General features: G+C 43.7%; 1 protein-coding gene across 16 annotated transcripts in view; it reads left to right on the top strand.

Annotated features, from left to right (window-relative positions):
* The window catches only part of Nek5 (NIMA (never in mitosis gene a)-related expressed kinase 5), a 51,804-nt gene that overhangs the window by 26,749 nt on the left and 12,375 nt on the right, over positions 1-12,680 (top strand). For 11 of the 16 annotated variants that reach the window (XR_003947309.1, XM_011242145.2, XM_006509155.4 and 8 more), the window contains 6 exons: positions 1,147-1,213; positions 1,825-1,941; positions 3,376-3,462; positions 4,372-4,464; positions 8,122-8,190; positions 9,742-9,868. Coding sequence is in view for 14 of the 16 variants with exons in the window: in XM_011242145.2 (XP_011240447.1) it covers positions 1,147-1,213; positions 1,825-1,941; positions 3,376-3,462; positions 4,372-4,464; positions 8,122-8,190; positions 9,742-9,868 (560 nt within the window). In the remaining 2 variants the exon portion in view is untranslated. The remainder of the gene's footprint in view (positions 1-1,146; positions 1,214-1,824; positions 1,942-3,375; positions 3,463-4,371; positions 4,465-8,121; positions 8,191-9,741; positions 9,869-12,680) is intronic. The other 5 variants (XR_003947310.1, NM_001347318.2, NM_177898.5 and 2 more) reach the window with 1 other exon arrangement.

Here is a 12,680-nt window from a genome sequence, read left to right as displayed (position 1 = left end):
CCAGGAAGCCCTGGGCTCGAGTGGAGCGGAAGGGGCTTTTGTCCCGGGTCAGGCCAGGCTCATTTTCTTTCTTAAAATTTTTTTTTATATTATGTAGTCAGTCTGTTAGTCTATGTCTCTCTCTTTTTTTTTAATTCCTCAGTAATTACATAGTGACCCCAGGTTCATTGTGGTCCTTCCTGTATCCATCTTTTTCTTTAAGTTTATTTATGTATATGAGTACACTGTAGCTGTCATCAGATAGACACATCAGAAGAGGGCATCGGATCCCATTACAGATGGTTGTGAGCCACCATGTGGTTGCTGGGAATTGAACTCAGGTCCTCTGGAAGAGCAGTCAGTGCTCTTAACCACTGAGCCATCTCTCCAGCCCAGTCTATGTCTTTTTACTGGGGAGTTGAGTCCATTGATATTAAGATATATTAAGGAAAAGTATTGTTGCTTCCTGTTATTTTTGTTGTTAGAGTTGGAATTCTGTTCTTGCAGCTATCTTCTTTTAGGTTTGTTGAAGGATTACTTTCTTGCTTTTTCTAGAGGGGATGGGATAAAGGGGTTTTGGAAGGAAAACTGGGAAAGGGGATAACATTTGAAATGTAAATAAAGAAAATATCTAATAAAAAAAAGAAGAAGCAAATAAACAAAAAACCCAAACAAACAAAAAAGAACCAAGTGAGTTTGCATCATCACTTGCTTTCTGTGACCCTACAGTGTTTTAGTGAGCAAAGAGGGAGATTATCAATAAATAAAAATGTAAAAAAATATTTTATTTAAAAATTGTTCTCTTGATTCCAAAGCTTCTCTTTCCTGAAGTTGTATTCTGTAACTTTGCACTTCAAAGAACAGATGAAGTATGAGTTCTATCACTAAGGTGAAAATCCACCCACGGAATTGGTGCCTGAGATGATTAGTGAAAGGGTTACTTAGGGCCTGGGAGTATTGGAGCTGAGCATTAGAGCATGTGCCAATCCCCAGCACCATAAAAGACAAGAGGAGGAGGAGGGGGAGGTAGAGAGGAGGAGGAGGCAGAGGAGAAGGAAGAAGAGGAAGAGGCAGAGGAGAAGAAGGAGGAGGGGGAGGAGACAATGAAAGGAGAAAGTAGGAAGAGGAGCTAGCTTTACGTTTAAGCAGAACATTCTTATTTCTCAGGTCTGCTGCCTACCTTCAGAGGAAATTTGAAGCTCAGCAATATAAGTTAAAAGTGGAAAGACAATTGGTGAGTAAGGCTCTGCCCATGGGAGCTCAGGGCTTTCCTAACGGCTTCTCTGTTCCCAGACATTTATGGGTCCAAGTTCATTCTGCTGTGGACTCGAGGCCACCCAGCATGTACTTTACTTCTTACTTATAGACAGAAGCTCTTCGTTTAGTCCAGGACTCACCTGGAATTCATTATGTATAGCAAGCTGACCTAAAGCTCTTGCTGATCCTCCTGCCTCAGCCTCATGGTTGGGGGAGTTCAGACATGGGCCACTCAGACTTGGCTTATATTGCTTTTATTTTGAATTGTTCAAAAGTTTAAGTCCCATTCTCTTTATCATGCCCTGGGGCTGCTGAACCCCAGCAGAATGTAATCTACAGCTACAACTGCCCAGTTCAGCAAATGGCACAGGTGAGAGCACGAGGTAACTATGGCTTATAAACAACACCAGTGACTCTGCTTTAAAATGCCGTTTTAATCTTTGATGTTTCAATTAAGAAAATTCTGCTAAACACCAGAAAGTCTCCCATGCAGATTACTTGGTGGAATATTTCTCATCTCAAGTAAATAGTCCGGGTTAAGGCAGAATATGCGAGTATTCCTCATAAATTATTTCATTGAATAAACAGGGTCTTCGTCCATCTTCTGTGGAACCACATCCAAACGAGGGAGAAAAGCTACAAAGTCATTGGGAGGAGACTAAATTCCAGGAGCTTCAATACAGGAAGAACAAAATGAAGGACCAGGTTGAAAAATGTCCAGTTCTTTCTGCCATTTTACATATGTCACTGTCCGTCAGATTGCAGCCTTTCCTGCCATATGCCAGCAGCATCCCTATGGACACACAGAGCCGAGTTCACAAGCTTCCGATAGAGTGACTGCCCATCATTAATTAGGGTGATTCTTATCAGTTCTATCATAGTGAAACAAGAACATAAAATAGTAGTAATATTGTATCTTGTGTTTGGAGGCTGACAGGGAGAACCAATGTGTGTAGTCATGTGCCCAAAGCATGAACACAGTAGGAATGCTGGCTTCTAGAGAAGAAATATTGTCTTCGTGAGTTTGTGCTGAGATCTAGGCATCTGGAGTTACGATGTGTAAGGGGCTTTTCAGTATAGATTTCTAGTCTAGTTTTTCTTGAGTGGGTGTTCAGTTCTTTGGTTGCTGTTGTCCAGTCTGAGTCCTAGCTGAGTGTGGTGGCTGTGGGCTTTCTCTTGTAGAGAGCTGCTAGTCGGCATGGGGTCACAGAGGAGTAGAGATGGGCTAGAAGGAAAGGCTTAGAGAAGCTGTGGGAAAGAGAAGGGGGAAGAGCCTGGGTTTGCACTAAGAGGCCACGTCCCATTCAGTCTGGAGAGACTGTAATGGAGCATAGGAAGGAAGAGGAAGCCCCTACCCAAGTCCCAGCCTAGCAAGCAGCCTTGGGTTCCTAGTGGAAAGAGGTTCTGTGAATAGGAAAAGTCACAAAGGACTGGAGATGGTAGAATGAAAGGCTGAAAGGTGTTTGCAAGAGGAACTAGAGGGACCCTGGGTCCACACCAAGCAGCTAAGTCCCTAGTGGGTGGGAGTGGGTGGTACTCATTTTCTCAAAAAGGAGTCTACTCATATTGATTGAGGAGCGACTCTACTCCAGCATGACTTCATTTTACCTAAAGCTATCTGCAAAGATCCTATGATCAAAAGTCACATTCTGAGGTGCTGGGTAGTAGCACTCCAGTGTAGGTGACAGTGATGGTGATGGAGATTGATGGTGATGGTGATGAGTGAAGTCTGCATGTTTACCCCAGGCTAGTCTTGAACTCTTGAACTTAAGTACTTGATTTTCCTATTTCACCCTTCCATGTAGTTAGGACTAAAGGCGTGCACCCCAGCTTTAACATATATTTTGAGGAGCTACACATTCAATTAATACAGAAATGGAATATGCAGAGTAGCTGCACATGATTTGGAACTGTAAAAAACAAAGATCTCTGTTCCATACAGTGTCCCATACAGTGTTCTATACAGTGTCCCATATAGTGCTCCATAGCCTCCCAGGCTATGAAATACCACAGCCAAAATGAGTATATCATTACATTTAGAAACACCTTATTTTCTAATGATTACTTATATTACATGTTTCTAAAATTTTAGGTTATGTAGAGATTATTTTCAAGTTTGAGGTTGCCTTTGCTTTTCAGGAATATTGGAAACAGCTGGAAGAAATCCGCCAACAGTACCACAACGACATGAAGGAAATTAAAAAGAAAATGGGGAGAGAGCTGAAGGTAAGCTCACCTTACTACAGTGAACATTGCTCTGTCAATTTAGACATGATGAAATGACTAGATATTAAAAGCAATGAGCTTGGGCTGGAGAGCTGGCTCAGAGGTTAAGAGCACTGACTGCTCTTCCAGAGGTCCTGAGTTCAATTAATTCCTAGCAATCATATGGAGGCCTTCAACCATCTGTATAGAATCTGATGCCCTCTTCTGGTGTGTCTGAAGACAGCTACAGTGTACTCATATACATTAGATAAATATATTTTTTTAAAAAAGCAATGAGCCTAATATAAGTGTTTATGCTTAGCATATACAAGGCCCTGTGTGCAATGCAATCCTTACCCACATGTACATATGCTCACGTGGATGTACACACACATCTACACTCATCCACACACCCATGCACAATGAATACATACACACAAGCATACACGCGTGCATTCATACATACATGGACACATGCAAATACACACAGAGCCATGGACACAACATGGAGGGAGGGGAGAGGGAGGGAGGGAAAGAGGGAGAGAGAGAGAGAGATCCCTGAATCTAATTTCTTTCTTCTTTGAATATAACTATTAACAACTACAACTAATGCTCCCTGCCCCCAAGTGCAACCAGCAATTGTGCCCATGGGGCCTGCACGTTTACATACCCTGGGAAACGTTCCTGGAATTCCAAACGTCATACAATTGCAGAAACTATCTTCAGCTGACAAAAGCACGCCTCTGCTAGAGCAGGAAGCGAGTCATGATCAGCTGCCACAGGCCATCAGAAGCAGCCCCATATCCATACACCTGGGATTAAAATGAAAACACGTTCTGATAATATTAAATGAAACGGAAATTCCAAACTCTCACTACAGTAAGAAGCTTCAGAGCTGATCTCACTGACTGTGTGTAATCTGTATTATAGGAGAGTGCAAACCTCAGTCATAGAACCTATTTGGTTAAGAGGAGTAACCTGTCCTCCCGCCCTGATGCACCTGAGGAAGAAGTCTCCAAGCAGGTAGAGATAGCTATGCCAGAGGCTTGTGAGCTTCTGAGTGAGGGGCTCAGGGGCAGGTCTGACCTCCTGCTGTAGCATGCAGTCACGTGGGGACCTTTTCAAACTCTCAGATGCTCTTTCATCAGTTCCCCTCTTCTGTTTCTAGCATTCTCCCTCCCACATCATCCTCTAGGCAATTGCTCATGCGCTTTCTGTGACAATGAATTAGTTTGCATTTTGCAGATGTGAGCGCAGCATATAATTGCAATCCACCCTTAGTGTTCACTCTGCTGGCTTCTTTCATGCAACAGGAAGCATCATTGTACTTAATAGGGTTGAGTCTCACCTATGGTGCTTGTATTGTTTATTACCCCTTGTCACTGCTGAATGTATTCCCCTATATAGACATAGCAAAGTTTATTGTCAACTCAACAATAGATGGATATTTAGATAGTTCCCAGCTTTTGGTTATTGCAAACAGCTGGGCCCATCATGGGCAGTGTATGTTATCAAGGGCGCTCTCTTGTATGTCAGGGTACAGACGCAGTACTGTTCTCTTGGGACAGGGTCTACAACTAACCCTACAGCTGAGCAATTTAAGCTAGGCTAGCTATCCAGGTTTGCCCAGAGTGTCTTAGGATGGAGGTTGGTACAGCTGCAGGTTCTCACACAGCACTCAGTGTAGATTCTCTAGAGAGACAACAGTTCTTCAAGGTTCAAACAGTCTCAAAACAATTTCTCAGCCTCTGCTGATTGACCCAACCATAGCAAAGGCTTTGCTGAGACATTTCACTTAAAGCCGGACGTAAAGGCTTCACTATAAATTCCACTTAAAGCCAGGCATGAAGGCTTTACCATACATATCACTATACTTCTTCCTGAATAACTCATGATCATCTTGCCTTATCCTCTTGAGTAGCTGGAATTCCATTTACCATCATGCCTGACTGGTATGTATGCACATGTGTGGGTCCACAGGCATGTGTGTGTGTGTGTGTGTGCATGTATGTGGAAGGCAGAAGTCAACCTCAAGTGTTGTTCCTTAGGAGTCATAGACCTTGTTTTTGTTGTTGTTGTTGTTGTTTTGTTTGTTTTTTTGGGGGGTGGTGGTGAGGTCTTTCACTGCGCTGGGTCTGGCCAAGTTTGCTAGACTTGTGAGTCCCAGGAATCTGTCTGTGCCTTCCCAGTACCGGGATTATAATTGTGTGCCACCTTGCCCAGCTATTTGTAAATACTTCCAGTGCATCAAACTGTCTTCAGTGCTCTCAAGGCAACCCTTTGCCAACTGAGCTATCACCTGAGCTATATATTTAGTTGGTTAAGAAACTGCTATGTTTGCTAGCAAAGGGGCCGTTACATTCCCACCAACATGATGTGAGCTCTGTTTCTCTTGTGCCAGGGCTCTCTTCTCATTGGGACTCTGTCCTTCAAACTCTAGCAACCTTGGTAAACCCCATGTTCTCAGCCTGTCTCATCGATACAACAGTTTCCCAGACCAGCAAACTGTCTGGAGCATAGGCAAGGGGAGTTGCTGGGTTCATCTCACTGGTTGCTGCTTGTGTCTGATGTTGAATGTGGTTGCGGTTGTTTTAAGCAGACGAGTCAATATGGTCCCTGGTACTTTCTTCCCACTGGAAGCTGGAGTCTGGAAACCCACTTCTTGTGAGGGATAGGGACAATGAAAAGCTCTATCCTGAACAAATTCAGCTACAGATCTGAGGATCACACAGCCACTCTAGGGACCCAACCCTGCTATTCCCACTGCATGGAAAGTGTTTTCCTTGGACTCTCTTGTGCTGAGATTCAATATCCAGGCCCCAAATCGAATGCTAAGTAACTTTTCTTCCTTCCTTCCCTCCCTCCCTCCCTCCCTTCCTTCCTTCCTTCCTTCCTTCCTTCCTTCTTTCCTTCCTTCCTTCCTTTCTTTCTTTCTTTCTTTCTTTTGTTTTTTGTTTTTTGTTTTTTTGAGACAGGGTTTCTCTGTATAGCCCTGGATGTCCTGGAACTCACTTTGTAGACCAAGCTGGCCTCGAACTCAGAAATCCGCCTGCCTCTGCCTCCCAAGTGTTGGTATTAAAGGCGTGTGCCACCATGCCCGGCTGCCAAGTAACTTTTCATGTTTTACGTTCCCCTCCTGATCGTTTCCCACCCTGTTACCCTACTTGCTCTTCAGCTTTGAGATAGGATTTCATTTTGATAAAGATGGCCTTCACCTCCAGATACTCCTGGCTCTGCCCTGGGAAACTTGGATCACAGACACATACCACTACCACTAACACCTATTTCCTTTAAAAAAATTGATTGATTGACTGATTGATTGATTGATGTGTGTGTGTGTGTGTGTGTGTGTGTGTGTGATACATGTATGTAATTAGTACAGGTGTGCATGAACTACAGGCATACGTGGAGGTCAGAGAACCGCTGTTGGAAATTTATTGTCTCCTTCCACCAGGGGTCCTCGGTCACTAAGCATTCACGGCAAGTGCTTTTGCCTGCTGAGCCATCTTGCCAGCATTCCTGGTTTATGTTCCCTGTGCGTGTAAGACTTGCTTGCAATCATGTCGTTAATTTGCAAACTCATGTGTTACTTAGCCTACTCCAAGACAGTGTAAGCTCTATGCCAACCGGGTCCTTTGGGCCATGCCTACTGCGTTCTTCATTTTGTAGGCGTGTGGGCCACAGAGGGCAGAGATGGCTCAGAAAGAATTTGTAGAATTATAATTCCCCAGCCTTGTCTGAAGTCTAGCCCAGGGCCCACATCCAGTGTCACAGTCTAGTCTGGCCACCCCTGCATGAAAAGCATCCACACTACAGGCTTCCACCAGGAAACACCCTGACATACACACACACACACACATACACACACACACACACACAGACATCCTGTTGTCACAGTTACGCTCTAAGGCAGAGATGGGACTAGTGGTGAAGTACTCACCTAACATGTATAAAACCCTAATCTGATTGATCTCCAGTACTCCAAAAGAAAACCATGCTCTTGAATCGGATTGGGTTAAACTGCAACGGAGCAATGAGCATTTTGTCACGTTATACAGTTTTTGTTCATGAAAATGCCACTGTTTAATACATGACTATTTTAGTCCAATGGATATTGTACCTGCCTTTTTCATGAATTACAATGAACTTTTCTGGGAAAAAAATGTTTTTATTCTAAAGTGTTTCATCAGATTCAATGTAGAAATCAAGTTATAGAAATATACACTAATATGAATTTAGACATGAGTATATAATTAATACGAGGAGATGGAATTATGTTTTTCTCTTAAACTTTTAGAATATCGAGAGAGACTTGAAACAAGTTAGGCTTCAGAACATGAACGAGTAAAATTCAAAGGCAGTGCTATAAAGTTAGGGTCTAAACATTCCCACCTTTTGCTTACAGGTTAGAAAGATGATTGGGGTTCAGGCTTTACTCTCCAGGTTGTCAATGTGATTGCCTGCTCCCACTGTCGTATGGAGTAGCCCCACTGTGTGCTGTACAATCCAGGTTGTCTGTGTGATTTCCCAATCCCACTGTCATATGGAGTAGCCCTACTGTACGGTAATACACTAACGACCTTCAGTGTGGATGGTGTCAACACGAACTGGCCTCAGGGATTGGAATTTGAAGGTTTTATTGAACTGTTAAGCTAAGCCTTTTTTTCTTGCTTATTCTAGAGAGTGGTAAAGTTTGAAATCAGCCTAGACAAGTGTATTTCAGAGGAAGACACCGTCCAGGAGAATGAGGTATGTCATTATGTACTTGCCACCTTGATCAGATATGACAATGTGAGCTGGTCTTCAAGTTCATGACATTGCTGCACTGGCTGTAATGAGAATATCCTTAAACGAGCTATTTTCCTGATAATATTAATATGCTGACTTAAAAACCATTGAGTAACCTGTAAGTGTAGGCTTATTTTAGGCCTTAATTAGTTCTTATTACTTTTCAGAAGTGTGTGGGTAAATCTCATGCAGAAAAAATCTATAAATAATCACACTCAACATTTATTTTGTGTGTGTTTGTTGCTAGAGATAAGACTTTATCTGCTATTATATATGATATATAACATGTAATATATATATAACATATGCTATATGTTATAACATATGCTATAATATATATTACACATATTATATAACACACACATATATACACATATACTCAGCCACTGAGGTATCCACAGTCCTCTCACGTTCTCTGTCATCTTTTGGGAGCTGGAAATGCAGGCCGATGGCACAACACATTAACTGTATAACACTCAGAGATGAGTCCTACCAATTTCTATGGCATTGTACTTTTACAAACATTTTGCTACAAGATGACTCCAAGATGGTGGATGTTAGTGTTTCTGATGGTCCCATAGCTGAGTAGACTAGGTCTGGGGAGGTCCATGTCACATGGTTTCCATGATGTGACGCGCTGGCATGAGAAAAGGGACTCCACACAACTTTAGCTGCTAGGTGTTCCTCCTGTCTTAGCCTGTGCTTACTACAGCTGAAACCGAGGTGACCATTTTCCTGCTGGTGGTGGAGCATGAGGAGCAATTGTAGGACCTAACCGCTTGGTTGTGAGGTTCAGTGTGGTTGGTGACTATGCTGTCCACTAGTGGGGAGGCCAACTTGAGATGACTGTGTGGGTCCAGGAATTCTAGAACACCATGAACAGCAGAGTGATGCCCCAGCTTACGAAGAAAATAAAGGACTCTGGAGCGATGCCCCGGTGGTGAAAAGCAATGGTTGCTCTTCCAGAGGACCTGGCGTGTTTGATTCCCAGGTCACATGACATCCCATAGTCATCTGTAATACCAGTTCCAGGGGATCCAACACCCTCTGCTGGCCATCTTGGGCACCATACACACAAGTGGTACATAGACATACATGTAGCAAAACATTCATACACATAAAACAAAAGTAAATACATATTTGAAAAAGAAGATCCTGAAAGCAGGACATGGATAAGAAAATCCTGAACTGAGTAGTGTGATCTGATAGAAAGCCTGAGAAAATTGAGTTGTTCTGTGTTCAGGGCTGGCTGCCATTTTTCAAGAAGAAATGAAAACATTGGTGTTTCTGTCTCAGTCAAAATAATTTCACCTTTAAAACTATATATATATATATATATATATATGTGTGTGTGTGTGTGTGTGTGTATATATATATAACTATATATAGCTATATATATATATATTACTCTCCATGTCATTTGAAAATTAATATTTGCGAAAAGGCACAAAGCTAATGCATTTAACTCCCAATATGGCTTTTTTCTCGCGAATAATTGTAAAATTTCTTTAGGCAGTGGATAAACTAAATGCTACTTTAAGCTTTGAAGATGGCACGAAGTTTCAGGAGCACAGATGTAAGGAGGAACATGAAGACTATACAGACAGAGCCTTTGAAGAACTCTGTGGCCCAGAAGCAGGTACATCTCGCTTGAAAGTGGTGGAGGGAAAGGGAGCTTTTCATTGGCAATCCATCCCCAGCTCTCTCCACTGGGCTCCTGGCTCCCCCCACCCCACCCCATTCACCCTTCATCCAACATTCCTTCTTGTTGCACACACTGGGGAGTTGTATTAGTCAGGGTTCTCTAGAGTCACAGAACGTATGGATAGTCTCTAGATAATAAAGGAATTTATTGATGACTTACAGTCGGCAGCTCAATTCCCAACAATTGTTCAGTCGCAGCTGTGAATGGAAGTCCAAGGATCTAGCAGTTACTCAGTCTCACGTAGCAAGCAGGCGAAGGAGCAGGAGCAAGAGCTAGAGCAAGAGCTAGACTCCCTTCTTCCAATGTCCTTATATTGTCTCCAGCAGAAGGTGTAGCCCAGATTAAAGGTGTGTTCCACCACACCTTTAACCCCAGATGAAAGGCGTAGCCCAGATTAAAGGTGTGTTCCTTAACTCGGAGATTCAATCTTCTGGAATCCATAGCCACTATGTTTGTGCAGGAATAGAAACCCTGACTAAGACAGGAGTCCTACTCACTCATGCAGTTTCAGCATCTTCGGGAGTGTCATCCTGGTGAGTCTGTCTCATTAACTGCTGGACAGCTCTCGGGGCATCATGACAAGTCCCTTAACCTCAGCATGTGTCCTCCTCCTTCCCAGAGGCCTTTGCTTCAGGGCAAGGCCATCCCCTCCTAGACACCCAGGGCAGTGTCTCCTCAGGGATTCCTGTGAACTTTCCTGCTGCCTCCATGCCTTCTGCTGCTAGGTCGGAGTCTGTCACCCTTGAGTCCTGTGGTGACATAGAAAACCCCCAGGGCTCTGGAGCCAGTGAATCCTAGCTGGCCCTGGAGCTTTTGATCAAGAGACATTTCTTCTTTTGCAAGTTATTTTCATGTTCCGAAGTTCCTTTCCTTTTTGAGGTGTGGGGAACAATCGTAACAGTAGCCACACAGGGTTACTGTAGTAACAGGAGTGATGTATGATATATACAGGTATATATGATATATACCTGCCTAAATGAAGGGTGCTTAATAAATGGTCTTCCCTTAATTAAAAACGAACGATTGGTTGCTTGGCTTTTATATGTGTGCCTGCATGGGGTTTATGTGCACCGCTTGCATGAAGGGGCTGCTGGAGGGGAGAGGTGGCAGAGCCCCTGGCACTGCAATGGCAGGAGGTTGTGAGCTGCCTGATGCAGGTGCCGGGAACTGAACTGGTGTCTTCTGGAGGAACCATAAGCCATCTTAACTGCTGAGCCGTCTCTCTGGTGCCTTCTTTTATTTTTTCCTCTGCCTTCCCCCATTACATTGCCTTTATTTTAATTTTTTTTTATCTTAAGTACTAATGACTGAAAATAGCAGATTGGTTGGTTTGATCATACCAGGCCAGTCCTCCTTTTTTATCTATTCTTTAAATTTTGAGACAAGGTCTCCTTAAGTTGTCTGAGCTGACCTTGAACTTCCTCTCTTCCTCTACAGCCCAGTCAAATCCTGCTCATCTCCCTGGTTAGCTGTATAAACATTTGCACACCTGGCTTGTCTCAGTTTCCCCTTCCTTGTAATACTCTGCTTTATTCTCACGGGGAAACATCTCCACTCCATTCACCAAGCATCATAATTGTGGATCTCCCCCTTGTAGCCAGTGCTAGAGAGGCAAAGACAGAGGAAACCTGATCCCTGTCCTGAAGTACCATGATTAAAGAAAAGGGGGTACAGACATGGACAGGTCCTCAGTCCCAGATGCTCATCACTGCTGACATAAGGCCTGGCTGGGGAGATGGGGAGAAGTCCCCAGTCTTTCAGGGCTTGCAATGCTCGTGATGCCTGGGCTTTCCTGTATAGGTAATGATCAAAGGGAACTTGGGCCTTGGGACTACGGCTCAGTCTATAGAGTGTCTGCTGCCCAAACATAAAGTTCTGAGTTCAGGTCCCAGCACCCACATAAAAAGCTGGGCCTGACAGCATTGGTTCTGTAAGCCCTGTGCTGGTGTGTGTATGTGTGTGTGTGTGTGTAGACAAGAGGACACCTGAAAGCTATTGGCCAGCCAGTTTAATAAGATCTTATTAGCTCCAGGACCAGTGAAAGATTCTGTCTCAAAATTTGAGGTTTTTTTTGGGGGGGGGCTAGAGAGATAACTCAGCGGTTAAGAGCACTGACTGCTCTTCCAGAGGCCCTGAGTTCAATTCCCAGCAACCACATGGTGGCTCACGACCATCCGTAATGAGATTGGATGCCCTCTTCTGGTGTGTCTGAAGACAGGGACAAGTGTGCTCACATACATAAAATAAATAAATCTTAAAAAAAATATTTTTTGAGTTGCAATGTGATCAAAGCCAGACCCTGACATAGCCTGGTGTGGTAGTGCATACCTGTGATCCCAGCACTCAGGGTCTGGGCATGGCGACGCTTACTAGGACATGGGGGCTGGAGCAGAAAGGTAAGAATGCCCTGAATTCTGAGCCAATCTGTGACAAAGAAGGGGAACATGTTGGAGAGAGAGAGAGAGAGAGAGAGAGAGAGAGAGAGAGAGAGAGAGAAGAGAGAGAGAGAGAGAGATTTACATGATGTCTGGGTCATTTTTCTATTCATGGATTTCCTTAGCCTTTAGGTAAACTGGATAATTAACATTAACGATGAACATCAAACATCTTTGGAAGCTGTCTGAGTTTCTGCCTTCTCTGTTGGGTCTGTAAGAAGCTCAGGCAGTGGCTCCGGTGGCTTGAACATCCTACCCTTCAGTCTCTATGCTGGCTAGTCTTCTGCCAACTCGACAGAAACTAGAGTCCC

This window comes from Mus musculus, chromosome 8, assembly GCF_000001635.26.
Source record: "Mus musculus strain C57BL/6J chromosome 8, GRCm38.p6 C57BL/6J".
In the NCBI taxonomy this organism is placed as follows: domain Eukaryota; kingdom Metazoa; phylum Chordata; class Mammalia; order Rodentia; family Muridae; genus Mus; species Mus musculus.
This window is presented reverse-complemented; position numbering and strand designations above follow the sequence as displayed.